This window comes from Pipra filicauda, unplaced genomic scaffold (assembly GCF_003945595.2).
Source record: "Pipra filicauda isolate LSUMZ 115617 unplaced genomic scaffold, ASM394559v2 scaffold648_size187182_pilon, whole genome shotgun sequence".
Lineage (NCBI taxonomy): Eukaryota > Metazoa > Chordata > Aves > Passeriformes > Pipridae > Pipra > Pipra filicauda.
Window position 1 is genome coordinate 33,728 of NW_024104807.1, and position 16,728 is coordinate 50,455.

Genomic DNA, 16,728 nt, shown 5'->3' on the forward strand with positions numbered 1-16,728 from the left:
CCTGGCAGGGGACCCAAGTAGGCCAGCTGAGCCCAACTGAGCCAAGGGACATTGCAGCCCATGGGAGGTCAGCTCAGCTCTAAAAGCTGAGGCAGGGAGCAGGAGGGGGGCATTCATTGCCTGATGGCTGCCTGCTGAGGAACCGTCCCACGGACCCAAGCCCTGCTCCTCGGGAGTGGCCAACCATGGCTGCTCATGGGAAGCAGAGAACAAACCCTGCTGTTTTTCACTTCTGCGCGTGCAAGCTTTGCTTTTTGCTTTAAATAAACTGCCTTATCCCAACCCATGGGTTGTTTTTTTTTTCTGCCTTACTCACTCCCTTTCCCACTGGGAAGGGGAGTGATAGAGTGGTTGGGTGGGCACCTGACCGAGGTCAACACACCACAGTCGCAGAGGAAGGATCCCAGATAAACACGGCACTGCATGAGAGTTTATTTTGTTGAAATATAGAGATAGCACGATTACTCAATTACAGAGTTAGAGAGACAAATTCAAGAGGTAAACAGTGATCCAGATGAGGGGATGAATCAAAAAATTTCATTGTGTGCAACATATTGACAAGAAGACCTGAGAAGGAAGGCTGAGATGCTCATGAGTTTCATTATGAATGCTGTACAGAGGAAAAGAGGCAGGTTATTGCTGCTGAAAAGCATCTAGTCATCATTTTCCTCAGAGCGTCCCTGAGCTCCTGGTTCCTCAGGCTGTAGATAAAGGGATTCAGTGCTGGAGACACCACTGAGTACAGAACTGACAGGGCCAGATCCAGGGATGGAGAGGAGATGGAGGGAGGCTTCAGGTAGGCAAATATGGCAGTGCTGACAAACAGGGAGACCACGGTCAGGTGAGGGAGGCACGTGGAAAAGGCTTTGTGCCGTCCCTGCTGAGAGGGGATCCTCAGCACAGCCCTGAAGATCTGCACATAGGAGAAAACAATGAAAACAAAACCACCAAATATTAAAGAGGAACTAACCACAGTGAGCCCAATTTCCCTGAGGTAGCCTGAGTGTGAGCAGGAGAGCTTGAGGATGTGTGGGATTTCACAGAAGAACTGGCCCAGGGCATTGCCCTGGCACAGGGGCAGGGAAAATGCATTGGCTGTGTGCAGCAGAGCATTGAGAAACCCAGCAGCCCAGGCAGCTGCTGCCATGTGGGCACAAGCTCTGCTGCCCAGGAGGGTCCCGTAGTGCAGGGGTTTGCAGATGGCAACGTAGCGGTCATAGCACATGATGGTGAGGAGGGAAAACTCTGCTGAGATGAAGAAGAAAAAGAAGAAGACCTGTGCAGCACATCCCGTGTAGGTGATGGTTGTGGTGTCCCAGAGGGAATTGTGCATGGCTTTGGGGACAGTGGTGCAGATGCAGCCCAGGTCTGTGAGGGAGAGGTTGAGCAGGAAGAAGCCCATGGGGGTGTGCAGGTGGTGGTCGCAGGCTACGGCGCTGAGGATGAGGCCGTTGGCCAGGAGGGCAGCCAGGGAGATGGCCAGGAAGAGCCAGAAGTGCAGGAGCTGCAGCTCCCGCCTGTCTGCGAATGCCAGGAGGAGGAACTGGGTGAGGGAGCTGCTGTTGGACATTTACTCCATCATCAGAGTATTTTAATCTGTTGAGGAGGAAAAGTCACTGTTGAGTTAGACCAGGCTTCTGCAGCCAAACATTACACGTCTCACAGCCACCCCACTCTCAGGCTCTCTTTCCTCACTCAGACCTCCCTGCAGCTCCCCTCCCCTGAGCTCTGGCTTTTTCTGGCTGAGAGGACCATGGGAAGCAGTAACTCTGTGATGGGCTCCCAAGGACTCCTTCTTGCTCTGCTGAGAGAGGGAACTTGGAATGCAGGGTGATCTCAAATTAAAGGTACTCGTGATACATCCAAGAGCTTCTCAGCTTTGCTGTTTGCAGTTTGCCCAAATGAAGGACTGAGCTGAGGGAATTCTCTGTATTTGTTCACCCACTTGCACCTGCCACACTTAGGAGTGGTTGTGGAGGTTTGAAATCCCTGACATTTCTATTGCACAGCAGGTCAAATCTTGTGGGTTCTGAGGGGCCCAGGGACGGTCCCTTAGTGCAGAGAGAAGAGCTGCTCTGCCCGTCAGTCCTGTGCTCAACTGCCCTGTGCTGGCAGCTTGGAGCTGGAGGAGCATCACACTCAGCTGTTCCCCTAATGAGAAACTGCACAGATATCCAAGAAATCCATGTCAAAAGAACAGATTGACACACTCCTCACCTTTTCATCTCTCCCCTCCCAGAGTGAGACACAAAATGCTCCTTGCAACTGCCCAGAGCATTTGCATGGATTTAGCACTGAGGAGTTTTCTCCATGGTGATCCTGTGCAGCACAGAGATCCTATGGCAGAGCTGCGCCCTTCTGGAGGGCACCTGCAGCCCTGCAGGACACCCAGGCAAACAGCTGAAGACCCTGAAGGTGCCTGGAGGGCACTTGGGCACTTGGCTCCCCCAGACACATCCCCACAGCAGCACCCAAAGGGTTTGTGTCTGGACAGGAATCTGCCCCCCCAAACCCCACACTGGCTCAGAAAAGCCACTGGTGAGAACAAGGAGAGCCCGGGCAGCAGGGGATGGCAGTGAAATGCCACAGTGCTGCTGCCAAGGGAGGAGGGACACAGAGAGACAGCTGGAAATCAGGGCCTTGTCCTTGCCTGGGTTCTGGCTGCTGCAGGGCAATGCACAGCCCAGCCCCCGTGGGCCTGAGGGCACAGGCTCTGCTTAGGCTGGGAAAGGAGCCCAGGCAGGAGCTGCTCAGGGAAGGGGTCTGTGCCACAGGGACAGCAGGGAGGGGCCCCCATCCCCCTGCCCAGCCCTTGTGGCAGCAGCTGCCTCTCCCTGCCTGCCTGTCTCTGGGTGAGGAGCTGTTCCTGACAGCAGCCCCTGCCTGTGCCCAGCTCAGCTCCCTGCCAGTGCTGCCAGAGCCATCCCCAGCCCAGTGCCCAGGGGCAGCTCTGCCTGGGCAGGGGCTGCAGAGCAGATCCCAGACAGCCTGCGGTGGCTGGGAAGGCGGAGGTGTTCTGGGGGGATGTGCTTCCTGAGAAGGGCCCCTGGAAATGGCAGGAGGTGGAGCTGAAGCTGTGAGGAGCCCTGAGCCTGCAGCTGAAGGGTCCTGCCCAGCCCTGCCCTGCCCTGAGGGGTCACTCCTTCCACCCACCCCTTCTCCCTGCAGGGCCGTGGCAGCTCCTTGGCCGGGCTGAGAGCTGCCCCTGGCAGGCAGCAGAGTCCCTGCCCCAGCACACAGAGCCCTGGGGCAGGACCCTGCTCTGCCCCACAGCCCTGGGCACCCCTGGCTGCACCCCCACCTTCCCACCCCACAGCCAGCCCTGGCCCAGGGAACCTTCTTGCCCTGGGCCTCTGAGGGGGCAGCAGCAAGTCCTGCTCTGCAGCAGCTTCTCCTGCTGCACCCCAGCAAATCCAGCAGAGCCATCCTGACAGCTCCTGCCACTGGGGGCATTTGGCAGCTGGGAGAGGCACTTGCAGGAACTCACCTGCACTGCTCTGCAGCCACAGCCTGACCGTGGCAAAGGGCTGGCAAGGTTCCTGCCCTGAGCAGCTCTGCCCTGTCCTCCCACCCCAGGATCCCTTGAACCTCCTGCTCCCTTCTCCTCTCTGCCCTTGCTGCCTGCAGCTCCTGCCCTGCTCTGCCATATGGCCACTTCCCCTGCACTGCAGCAGCTGGGAGAGTCCTGCTGAAAGATCCTAGAAGCTGTGGGATGTGCCAGCTTTAGGAGATGCCTCCAGGAAGGCAAGTTGAACTTTCCTACAGCCAGAGAATTCTTCCTTCAAATCCTGGGAAGGTTTCTGGTGTAGTGAGAGCTCAGTCACCTCCCAGCCCAGGCTGCCTCTCATCTCTCTGCCTTCTCTCCTGTGCCCTGGGTGCTGCAGGCAGTGCCCTCAGCCCTGCTGGGCTGTGCAGAGGAGCTGCTCACCAGCAGAGCTGGCTCTTTGAAGCTCTTCTTGCTTGCCAGGAGCTTCCTGTGTGCCAGGAGCCCGGCCCAGCTCAGCAGCACAGCAACAGCCCCAGGCAGCCCTTGCTCTGCCCCTCTGGGCTCCCTCCAGCTGTCCCTGGGGCTCCAGGGGAATCTGCTGGCACACAGCTGAAGGAAATAATGATGTGCCTTCTCTCAGCTGGGCACGGGCACAGACACTTCTTTCAGCAGGGTCATTTCTCCAAACAGACACAGAGTAAAGTTCAAGAGTCCCCTTTTCATGTCCCATCATTAGACAGGAAACCCAGACAGTGCCCAGGAGGGATCCCCTTCACCTGCACTGAGGGAAGGGACTCAGCTGAGTCAACAGAGGTGTCTCCTTGTGGCTCTGCAGACCTGGGGCCAGAAGGACACTCAGCTCCCTCCACAACCCCCATGGGCTGGGATTCCTCCTGCCCCACTTCAGTGGGCCCAAAACAGGCCCCTGCAGGTGACTCCTTGTCCCAGCTCCCATGGCAATGAAGGAAGACCAAAGCCAGGAGTGACCTGCTGGGACACAAAGCCCTGGTTCCTTCTGAGGTGCCAGAGGTGACCGAGATTCCTGCTGGGAACTGCAGGCTCCAGTGGAGCAGTTCCTAGAGCCAGGGCAGCAGCTGTGGGATCTTCTTGGAGGCTGCTGGGACATTGCTTTGGCCAACTTCAGTGGCAGAAGGGGCCCACATGTAGGACAGGGGAACCTGTCACTGTTCCTTCTGTCCAGGGCAGCCCCTAGAGGTGTTCAGGTGACCAAATGGAGTCAGGTGGCACAGGGAGAGAGGTCTCTCTGCTGTTCTTTATCAGGGTATTTTCTACATGTCCTCAGAGTACAATGGCAGTTGTCTCCTGGACATCCCTTCACTGCTGAACCTAATTCAGGGCGGCAGAGCCTGGATTGAACAGCCAAAGAGGGGCCTGTAGTGCCAGGGGAGGTGCCAGGGCTCTGCAGCACAAGTGCAGCAGCTGCCATGGACAGCACAGGGCCTGTGCAGGAACCCCGTCCCCATTCCCAGCAGTTGTGGGACAGGCACCACCCAGGGCTTCTCAGACACATTGGGGGCCTTTGGGGCAGGGAGTGAATCCCAGCCCTGCAGGGACACAAAGGCTGTCCCTTCTCTGCCCAGCCAAGGCCGGGCCAGGCACGAGTCCAAATCCCATCAGCCCAGGCTGTCCACACTTGTTTCCTCCCTCTGCTGGCTCTTCTCTCCCCCAGCATTTCAGCAGCATGTGCTGATCTCCTCAGGGATCAGGCCTGGGATTTTCCCCCTGGGCCTGAGTCCCAGCACGTCCACCCCCAAGGCCATTGTCAGCAAAGCCTCTGCACACCCCAGCTCTCGGGGCTTTCAGAGCAGCTTTCCCCACTGCAAGTCTGTTCTTACCCCGGTGCCCCACTGAGGGGCTGCAGCCAGACAGGCCCCAATGCCCTGCGTGTGGGGCACAGGCAGGAGGAACTGCAGCCCCAAGTCTCTCTTCATTCCACTTGCAGGCAATAACAGCCCAGGCCTGCTGAGACAGTTCCCAGGTTGCAGGGCTGTGATGGGTTGGGAGAGAAGGCCAAGGAGACACAGGAGAGAAAGAGCAGGAGAGAGGTGTCCTCAGCAGGAAGGAGCTTCCTTGACCTGTGGAGCTGCTCTAGGGGATGAACAAATTGGGTGAACTTTTGTGGGTGAGGGTCAGAGGAGAGACTGGTTTGGGTGCCCTTGTGGAGTGAGACAAAGAGCCCATTCAAGTTGGCTTTGATAACCCTGGAATTCACTGGAAAGGCACCACAACAGGATGGAAAGAGTCCCAGAGGTTGGTGCAGAGTCTTGGTCAAGACACCCCTTGGTACACAGGCCTTTGGAGCACAGCTGGCAGGTTGGTGGACAACAGGGAGGCTCATCTGCATCTGCTTCTCTCCAAGAGGAACCAAGAGGTTGCCATAGTAACTGACTGTAGAAACGGGAATGTATGGTGGTTGCCATGGTAACTGACGGTAGCAATGGAAATGTCTGATGGTTGCCATGGTAACTGACCATGGGAACAGCAATGTATAATGGTTGCCATGGTATTTGACTGTACCAGTGAGAGTTATGATGGTTCCCATGGTAACTGATAGTAGCAATGAGAATGTATGATGGTTGCCATGATAACCGACTGTACCAGTGGGAAGTATGATGGTTCCTGTGGTAACTGACCATAGTACTGGGAATGTATGCTGGTTGCCATGGTAACTGACTGTAGCAACGACAATGTATGCTTGTTGCCGTGGTAACCGACCATAGGAATGTGACTTTATGATGGTTGCCATGGTAATCGAGCATAGCAATGCGAATCTATGATGGTTGCCGTGGTAACAAACCGTAGCAATGGAAATGTGTGGTGGTTGCCATGGTGACTGTAGCAACAGGAATGATTGATGCTTGCCGTGGTAACCAACCGTAGCAATGGGAATGTATGATGGTTGCCATGGTAACTGACCATAGCAGTGGGAAGTATGATGATTGCCACGGTAACTGACCGTAGCAATGGAAATGTGTCATGGTTGCCATGGTAAACTGACTGTAGCAACTGGAAGTATGACGTTTGCCATGGTAACTGACTGTAGCAATGGGAATGTATGATGGTTGCCACAGTAACTGACCATAGAAAAGACAATGTATTGTGGTTACCATGGTAACGGACTGTACCAGTGGGAAGTATGTTGGTTGCCATGGTAACTGACTGTAGCAACGGGAATGTATGATGTTTGCCATGGGAACTGACCGTAGCAATGAGAATGTATGTTAGTTGCCATGGTTAACAATCATAGCAACATGACTGTATGATGTTTCCATGGTAACTGACCATAGCAATGCTAATGTATGATGGTTGCCATGGTAACCTACTGTAGCAATGGGAATGTATGGTGGTTCTTATGGTAACTGACCGTGGGAATGAGAATGTATGCTGGTTGCCATAGTAACTGACCACAGCAGTGGGAACTATGATGATTGCCATGATAACTGACTGTAGCAATGGGAATGTATGCTGGTTCTCATGGTAACTGACGATAGCAATGGGACGGTATGATGGTTGCCATGATAACTGACCATAGAAATGGGAATTCACATGGTTGCCATGCTAACCGATCATAGCAACGTGGCTGTATGATGGTTACCATGGCAACTGATTGTAGCAGTGGACCGTATGATGGTTGCCATGGTAACCGACTACAGCCATGGGAATGTGTGATGGGTACCATGGTAACCGACAATAGCACTGGGAATATATGGTGGTTGCCATAGTAACCAACCGTAACAGTTGGAATGTATGATGATTACCTTGGTAACTGACTGTAGCAATGGGAATGTATGATGGTTGCCATGGTAACCGACTGTAGGAATGGGAATGTATGATGGTTTCCATGGTAACCGACCGTAGCAATTGGATTGTATGCTGGTTTCCATAGTGACTGACCGCAGCAACGTGGCTGGATGATGGTTGCCATAGTAACTGATAGTAGCAATGGGACTGTGTGATGGTTGCCAGGGTAACTGACTGTGGAAATGGCAATGTATGATGTTTGCTATGGTAACTGACAGTAGAAATGGGAATGTATTATGGTTGCCATGGTAACTAACTGTAGCAACGGGAATATATGCTGGTTGCCATTGGTAACTGACTGTACCTGTGGGAAGTATGATGGTTGCCATGGTAACTGACTGTAGCAATGAGAATGTATGCTGTTTTCCATGGTAACTGCCCATAACAATGGAAATGTCTGATGGTTGCCATGGTACTTGACTGTAACAATGGAAATGTATGCTGGTTGCCATGGTAACCGACCATAGCAATGGGAATGTATGATGGTTGCCGTGGTAATGACCATGGCAATTGTAATGTATGCCAGTTGCCATGGTAACTGACTGTAGCAGTGGGAAGTATATTTGTTGCCATGGTAACTGACTGTGGTAACGGGAATGTATGATGGTTGCCATGGTAACTGACCATAGCAACGGGAATGTGCGATGGTTGCCATGGTAGCTGTGTGTAGCAGTGGGAATGTGTGATGTTTGTCATGGTAACTGACCTTAGAAATGGGAATGTGTGACGGTTGCCATGGTAACCGATTGTACCAGTGTGAGGTATGATGGTTGGCTGTAGTAACTGACTGTAGAAAAGGGAATGTATGATGGTTACCATGGTAACTGACTGTACCAATGGCAATATATGATGGTTGCCGTGGTAACTTACCATGCCAATGAGAATGTATGCTGATTGCCATGGTAACCAACCATACCAGTGGGAAAGTACGATCGTTGCCATGGTAACTGATTGTAGGAATGGGAATGTCTGATGGTTGCCATGGTAACTGACCTTAGCAATGGGAGTGTATGGTAGTTGCTGTGGTAACTGACTGTGGCAATGAGAATATATGCTGTTTGCCATGGTAACTGACCATAGCAGTGGGAATGTGTGGTGGTTGCCATGGTAACCGACCGTATCAATGCGACTGTATGATGGTTTCCATGGTAAGTCACTATAGCAATGGCAATGTATGATGGTTGCCATGGTCACTGACCATAGCAATTGGAATGTATGCTGGTTGCCATGGTAACTGACTGTACCAGTGGGAAGTATTATGGTTGCAATGGTAATTGACCATAGCAGTGGGAAGTATGCTGTTTGCCACAGTAAATGACTGTAGTAATGGGAATGTATTATGGTTGCCATGGGAACCGACCATAGCAATGACAATGTATTACGGTTGCCATGGTAACTGACTGTGGCAATGAGAATGTTTTCTATTTGCCATGGTAACTGACCATAGCAATGAGAATGCATGCTGGTTGTCATGGCAACTGTGATTTCCTTAGACTATGAGCATGATATTTTCATCTGCAAAAACATTAGTGAGTGTCCAGAAATCTCTCAAGACGGGCTTTAAATGTCTCAAGCACATGAGCACTAGAGAGGGGCTAAGGAGCTGTGGCCTCAATGGTGTGGAGACTGAGGACAGCACACGACAGCCCTCAGAGGGCTTGAAGGGAGGATTTAGAGATGGTGGATCCTTTTGTCATTACAGAAAGGAGCATGAGAAAGAAAGAATTAATGCCAAGTGCAGCTGGGGAGGTCCCAAGTAGACATGAGGAAAAAGGAATTTCACTCCATGGAAAACACTGGGCTGGAACACGTCACCCAGGAGGAGTCTGGATGAGCCCAAGGCTTTGTGTGTGCAGGAAGAGCCAGGGAGGACGCAGAGATGTCAGTGCAGGAAGGTGCCAGCCAGGTGGGGCAGCCGGGGGGATGACGACAGCCTGCAGGGAAAGGGGCAGGGCAGGGACACCGTAGGACAGCCTGGGCTGGAGAGGAGACAGGGAGGGGGAGAAGCTGAAAGGCCCTGACACAGCCACCTTCTGCAGGCCTTTGGCCAGGGCTGCTGTCTGTGCCCCTGATGCCAGGAGGAGGGGAGTGCCCCTTGCAGCCCTGGGGCCTCATGGCCTCCTTGTCCCTGCTCAGCAGCCTGGCAGGTGCCACCCCATGGGCCTGCCCTTGGCATTGCACATCCCACATCCCAGTGCCCCAGGAAGAGCCCTGAGGAATGAGGCAGGGACAGGATCTGCCTTCCCAGGGGATGGGGGTCAGGGGTCCCTTGCTTGTCCATCCTTGTCATCACTGTCTGCAGATTTCTGCTCTATCTGGAACCCAGGGACACATTCTCAGTTGTGTCCCTCAGTGAGACTAATTAGCATTACAAGAAACTTTAGTGTTTCAATCTCATTTTGCCTTCTTGAAAAGTTGTTTGAACTTCCTCTCAGGGACTGAGTCTCATGTAAACAACATCAAACCCCCCTGAGGGTCATGAAATGCCTGGGGCTGTTGCTGTGCTGCTGAGCTGGGCCGGGCTCCTGGCACACAGGGAGTTCCTGGCAAGCAAGAAGAGCTTCAAAGAGACAGCTCTGCTGGTGAGCAGCTCCTCTGCACAGCCCAGCAGGGCTGAGGGCACTGCCAGGGCAGCTCAGGGACACCAGCAGGGCACAGACAGAGCTTCAAGGGGCTCAGCACTGGCAGGAGGGCTGAGAGCTCCCTGCAGGAGGAATCTTGGCAGGGCTGCACATGGTGAGTCTGTGGCTGCAGGGCAGTGCAGGGGCAGCTCCTGGAGGCATCTCCTAAAGCTGGCCCAGCCCCAGCTGATGGGATGGGTGAGCAGGGGCTGTTTTGGGGCACTTTGGAAGAGCTGTGAAGTCGGGGGTGCAGCCAGGGGTGCCCAGGGCTGTGGGGCAGAGCAGGGTCCTGCAGCCCAGGGTGCTGTGCTGGGCAGGGACTCTGCTGCCTGCCAGGGGCAGCTCTCAGTCAGCCCGGGGAGCTGCTGCCAGGGCTGGGGCACAAGGGCTGTGGGCAAGGAGCAAACTTGGCAGGGGAGGGAGGATCTTTTCCGTGTCTTGCTGTTTCAGGGTCAGACCTGCTCACAGCTCCAGATCACTACACCATATTTAATGCAGAATTTTTTGCAAAGCTCACAAAAGACAGGGGCTACAGGAAAGGAATTAGTCCTGCTGGTAGTTTCCTGCTCAGGCATTGTAGCAGAGACATTGTTCTCTCAGGTCAGGAAGCTGCACTGAAATTCAAACTCTTTTACTCTCAGAGGTGAATATTTCAGGCAGGATCAGAAATGAGCACAGGATCCTGGGCAGTGCTGAGCCTTCCCTTGGGGGTGGGCACTCTCCTGTGCCAGCCCTTGCCTTCCCTGCAGGAGGGCTCCTGTCCTGCTCTGTCCAGCACAGCTGCACCTCTGGGCTGGCACAGGGGACACTTCCCAGAGCTGCCCTTTCAAGCAGCGCTGTCCTGCTCTCAGCACAGATCTTGGTGGGGTTTTTAAAGATGAATCTGTGTGTGTAGTCATCTTCAAGGCAGTCCAAGGGAAAGTGCAGGGCAGATGAGAAACAGGCTGAGAGGCACTGCAGCTCTCCTGGCTCTGCAATAAGCAACGGAGAGCTCAGCCCTTCTGCCTGTCCTGGGTCAACACTCTTCAGATTTGTCATCAGAAAAATTTGCCCTAAGAAAACACCCCTCAGGTTTTATCATTGTAAATAAAAAACTCAGTTTAAAATATTTTAAGGGTACACTGTGCCTCTTTCCTGCAGCCCAAATTTCTCCAAGACAACAGTACAGGAATTTAACTTTTCTATCAAAGCTGGGTTCCATGTGACATCCCCTGTGATCATGAGAGCTGTCCCAAACCAGCCCCATGTCTGCACTGCAGCAGAGCAAAGCTGAGTCCTCGGCAGCACATGGGCAGAGCTCCTGCTCCTCACAGCACCCTCAGAGAGCACAAACCAGAGAAAAGAAATGTCTTGACTTGGAGGGGATTTCCCTGAAAACTGCACTGGCTTTGCTGAGAGGGGGCTGTCTTAATTGTTCCCTGTGCTTTCCTTTCCTGAACAGACCCTGTGCTAAGGAGCAGCAAATGCCCAACAGCAGCTCCCTCACCCAGTTCCTCCTCCTGGCATTTGCAGACAGGAGGGAGCTGCAGCTCCTGCACTTCTGGCTCTTCCTGGCCATCTCCCTGGCTGCCCTCCTGGCCAACGGCCTCATCCTCAGCGCCGTAGCCTGGGACCACCACCTGCACACCCCCATGGGCTTCTTCCTGCTCAACCTCTCCCTCACAGACCTGGGATCCATCTGCACCACTGTCCCCAAAGCCATGCACAACTCCCTCTGGGACACCAGAACCATCTCCTACCATGGATGTGCTGCACAGGTCTTTCTGCTTGTCTTCTTTCTTGGAACAGAGTTTTCCCTCCTCACCATCATGTGCTACGACCGCTACGTTGCCATCTGCAAACCCCTGCACTACGGGACCCTCCTGGGCAGCAGAGCTTGTGCCCACATGGCAGCAGCTGCCTGGGCCACTGGGTTTCTCAGTGCTCTGCTTCACACAGCCAATACATTTTCCCTGCCCCTGTGCCAGGGCAATGCCCTGGGCCAGTTCTTCTGTGAAATCCCACACATCCTCAAGCTCTCCTGCTCACACTCAGGCTACCTCAGGGAAATTGGGCTCATTGTGGTTAGTGCCTGTTTAATGTTTGGTTGTTTCATTTTCATTGTGTTCTCCTATGTGCAGATCTTCAGGGCTGTGCTGAGGATCCCCTCTCAGCAGGGACGGCACAAAGCCTTTTCCACCTGCCTCCCTCACCTGGCCGTGGTCTCCCTGTTCATCAGCACTGCCACATTTGCCCACCTAAAGCCCCTCTCCATCTCCTCCCCATCCCTCGACCTCGTGGTGTCAGTTCTGTACTCGGTGGTGCCTCCAGCACTGAACCCCCTCATCTACAGCCTGAGAAACCAGGAGCTCAAGGATGCCATAAGGAAAATGATGACTGGATGTTTTTTTAAGAAGCAATAACCTACCTCTTTTCTTCTGCAGAACACTCATTGTGTAACACATTTTGGGCCCAACCTGCCTTCTAAAGATTTTCTTAGTGTTTGGGTTGGGGGGTTTCCCTGTTTTTTCCCTCTGCTCATGTCATTAAGACTGGAATTTTATTCTTCGTCCCATATATAATTCACTCTCTACCTCTTTTTTTTCACCCACAAAGTATAGAAATCAGAAATAATTTTTTGTGTGCATTTAAACAAAATAAAAGTTTGTGCAGCAAGGTATTTGTCAAACATTCTCCCTGTGTTAGTTTGTACATGAGGAATCACAATCTCTGGAATCACTGCCAGGGAGCACCTGAACTGAGTCTTTTCAGATCTACTCTCTTTGCACTCCCACCCTCTCCTTTCCTGTCCGTGCCCAAGGCCTGAGTGCTCCGGCAGCTCAGTCACTGTCCTGCTGTGGGTCAGGCCTGTGAGCACAGGCAGGGACAGGCCCTGGGCACTGCTGGGACAGGGTTGGGCTCCACAACAGCAGTTCCAGCAGCAAAGGGGTTCCCCTCCAGGCACTTCCTGAGGGCTGAGGTCTTTTCCCAACACTGGTATCGAGAAGAAGTCCAAGGAACAGACTCTCCAAAGTCTTGTTGCTTTGCTTGTTTCTCATGGAGACAGTGCAGTGAGGTCAGGGACCCACTGGGACTGCAGGGACTGAGGGCTGGTTCAGATGTTGTGTGTTGGTGGCTGATGGCCAATGGAGGTGACAAATGATCTCCAAGTCACCTGCCTGGGGCTCTGCAGCTTGTGAGGGCTCTGATGGCAGGTGAGGACTTGTCTGTAGGAACTCAGGAAGTGCAGGAGAGCACAGAGGATCTGCAGGGACAGCCCGTCCCATCCAGTCAGCAGGGAATGGAGCCCTGGAGCAGAATCCTGCCCAGGGTGGAGTTACCAGAGATCAAGTGCTAAATCTTGCTGTGAAGGGGCAAACAGAGCTCTGGAAGCCCAGGGGACACAGCAGGTACAGGGAGAACTCTTGCAAGTGACTTGTGTTCCCCTCAGTGAACTTCCCCAGGTCGATCAAGAGCAGCCCCCAAAGCCATGTCCCAGCTCTGGAACAAGGCAGGGCCCCTCTGAGCCCCCTCCATGGCCACACAGGAGCGTCTGTGGGAGGTGGTCAGTGGCAGGGAGCACCATCAGCTGGCTCTGCCTCCCAGCTGGAGCAGCACAGCCCAAGGCTCTGAGATGTCTCAGGGTTCCTTTGGTTCCATGAGGCCCTGCAGTGTCACAGTGGTCCCTTGAGTCCATGAGGTTCCTCAGGGTCACAATGGCCCCTTGGCTCCATGATGGTCCAAAATGTCTCAGGGTTCCTTTTCTTCCATGAGGCCCCACATGTCAAAATGGCCCCTTGGTTCCACCACATTTCAGTGTCCCTGTGTTGCTTTGTTTCCACGGGGCCCTGCAGTGCCACAATGGATGTTTTTTCCCATGAGCTTCCAAAATGTCTCAGGGTTCCTTTGGTTGCATGAGGCCCCACATGTCCCTTGGTTCCATGAGATTCCACAGTTTCCCTGTGTTCTTTTGGATCCATAAGGCCCTGTAGTGTTACAACTGCCCCTTGATTCCATGAAGTCCCACAGTGTCCCTGGATTCCTTTTGTTCCATGAGGTTCCCCAGTGTCACAATGGCCTCTTGATTTCATGAAATTCCACTGTGGCCCAGGGTTTCTTTGTTTCCAAGAGGCCCTGCAGTGCCACAATGGCCTCCTGATTCCATGGGTTTCTGCACTGTCACAATGGCCCCTTTATTTCAGGAGGTTGCCCACTGTCCCTGGGTTCCTTTGGCTCCATGGGGCCCTGGAGCATCCCAGTGGCCTCTTGATTCCAAGGGTTTTCCCAATGTCACAATGGCCCCATTATTCCATGAGTTTCTGCAGTTTGACAGTGGTTCCTTGATTCCATGAGGTTGCACTGTGTTATCACAAAGCTGAGCCCATCCTGATGAATGTTCTGAGGAGGTTGGGAGGAACTGGGACAAAAGGGAAGGAAAACTGGGGAAGGAAAGAGGGGTTTGACCAACAGAGAGGAAGGATTTTGATGAGGTAAAACCTGGTTCAGGTAATGCTGAGGGTGCTAAAACACTGACTGTGCAAACATTCCTGATAGACCTTTATGCACTTTGTAACCTCAAGCCCCAACAATCCCCAAAAGTGCTGCCCCTCCCATGGAAAGGAATCCACTGCTCTAATTCCAAACCAGAAAAAGCCCCAAACCATAACTCCAGACTCTTATTTGTCCTCCAATGCCCACCCCAATCCCAAACCTGTATTACCAGTATGAAAAGCCAAGCTTTAATCCTGATCCAGCCTAAAAATCTCTTCCCCTAATCATGAACCAGACACTGCCAGCAGAACCACAAACCTCCCTAAGTTCTGCCTAATCCCCACCCTGAGCTCTAAACCCCAAGCCCTGACCATTCAGCACCCCCACAGCCCTTGGGAGCAGGGCAAGGACCTGGAGGGCCCCGAGCAGGCCCAGGGGGGTGGCAGAGGAATGGGAGGTGACCTGGATCTGCTCAGCTCTGCAGTGACCCCCAGGAGAAGGGCCTGGGCTCTGGCAGGGATGTCCTGTGGCACAGGGGCTCAGGATCCAAGGTAATAAGGCCAAGTGCACATGGCAAGAGCCAGAGCTGGTGCAGAGCCATCAGGGAGGGTCTAGAAATGCTGCTGGGAGGGGGTGGGAAAGCAGGAGGGGTGTGTGCAGCCTGCAAGGCCAGCGCAGCAGCAGGGCCAGGGCAGGACAGCCTGCAGGAGAGATGGCCAAGGGCTCTGGCAGGGCTGCAAGGCCCAAAGGCACCCAGGCCTTTGTCCCCTGGCCTCTGGCAGCTGCCTCTGCCACTCAGGCCACCACAAGCCACTTTCCTGGCAGGTTCTGCCCTTGGGTTCTGCCTCGCCCCTCCCTCAGGAGCCTGGCAGGGGTTGCCCAGTTTTGGGCCTTGGTTGTTCCTCCCCCTCCCATCCCAGTGCCCCCCAAACAGCCCTGAGCCAGCCGGGAGGGACAGGATCTGCTGGGCCAGGGCCTGGGGCTCAGCCCTTGGCCTTTGTGCTCCACAAAACCAAGGCAGGCTTTGCTCAGCATTGCAGGGGCCTGCCCCGAGCCTTTGTCTGCCTGCACTCCTGGCCTCCAAGGAGCTGCTCCAAGGAGTCCCTGGGGAGGCTTTGGCAGTGCCTGCCCTCGGTGGGGCCCAGCAATGCTTCAAGGCACTTGGACTTTGGCTTCTGACTTCTTCAGCAGCTGCTTCAATCTTCTCTCAGCACCTCAGGATCATGGGCTGGGCTGCAAACACACCGTGGGGCTCATTAAAATCCAGAAATCCCTCAGGATCTCTTTGTCTTCCTTTAATTGTCTTCAAGGCAATTTCAAAACAAGTCTTCAAAATTTGTATTTTTTTTAATTCAATTATGGATATTTTTTTAGTTCAGAGAAGAGGTGATAGAGATGTTCTCCAAGTGATCTTGATGGTGAGTGTCTCCTCGGGAGATCCACACTGACCCTGTATGATCAACCTTGCTCCTCACCCCCCAGCCTCACCAGTTCTGACATGGCCCATCTTGGACTGACAGCTGATGCAACTCCAAACACCGTGGGGCTCATTAAAACACTGAAAAACAATTTCTTTCTCTTCCTTTAATTGTCTTCATGTCTTCAAGACATCAACAACTAATTGGAGTTGTTTTGTAGTTTAGCTAAGTAGGAAGATTTTAAAGTTGAAGTCATGAAAAAAATATATTTTTGATGAACAGGAATGATTTACACAGAGCCTTGGGATGCAAGAGGGTCAGGGTGCCAAGGATTTGGATCCAAAGACAAGGGGCAAAAGACATTAGTAGCACTTAATCATTGACCGACTGAAGGATTATCAAGCGGTTCAATAGCATTTGCTACAATTTCCACAGTGACTGAATTATAGATTCACAATCACAACCTTCACACCACAGTCAATTCACACCCACACCCAGGCAGAGATGTGTGGACACATCAATAGCTGGGTGTGGAAAGGTCCCTCTCCCAAATTCTCTTTGTTGTCAGGGAAACACTCCCCCAAATCCCTTTGTGTTTCCCAACAGACCAGGGTCACAGCTGGAGGAGTGTTTGTGGCGGGGGATCAGAATTGTCCTGGGCACCAGCGAGGGTCTTTGGAGTGTCGCAAACTGGAGGGTTCCTGAGCTGGGAGAGGCTGCCAGAGGTGTCCCACTGAGAGGGAGGTGCTGGGGAGCTGCCAGGGCCTCCCTCAGCCCCGCTGGTTGTGGGCTCCCGAGGGGACTGGCTTTAGTTATCTGCTGAATTTCCATCCTGGTGTCAGGAATGACTGGAGTTCCCAAACTATTTGGGAATTGTATCCAAACTGTTCCATTTGGGTTACAGGTCAGG

The 16,728-nt window shown here is 53.4% G+C and overlaps 2 protein-coding genes across 2 annotated transcripts; one reads left to right on the forward strand and one right to left on the reverse strand.

Annotated features, from left to right (window-relative positions):
- Positions 1–601: 601 nt before the first annotated feature.
- Positions 602–1,189, reverse strand: LOC120324668 (olfactory receptor 14J1-like; the record flags this gene model as incomplete). The annotated part of the gene is made up of 1 exon (XM_039388409.1): positions 602–1,189. A coding segment is annotated over one exon (588 nt), but the record flags the coding sequence as incomplete, so codon positions are not given.
- A 10,204-nt stretch (positions 1,190–11,393) lies between these two features.
- LOC120324670 (olfactory receptor 14A16-like) lies at positions 11,394–12,332 on the forward strand. The gene has a single exon (XM_039388411.1). The coding sequence runs from the start codon at positions 11,394–11,396 to the stop codon at positions 12,330–12,332; it is 939 nt and encodes a 312-aa protein (XP_039244345.1).
- The last annotated feature ends 4,396 nt before the right edge of the window (positions 12,333–16,728 follow it).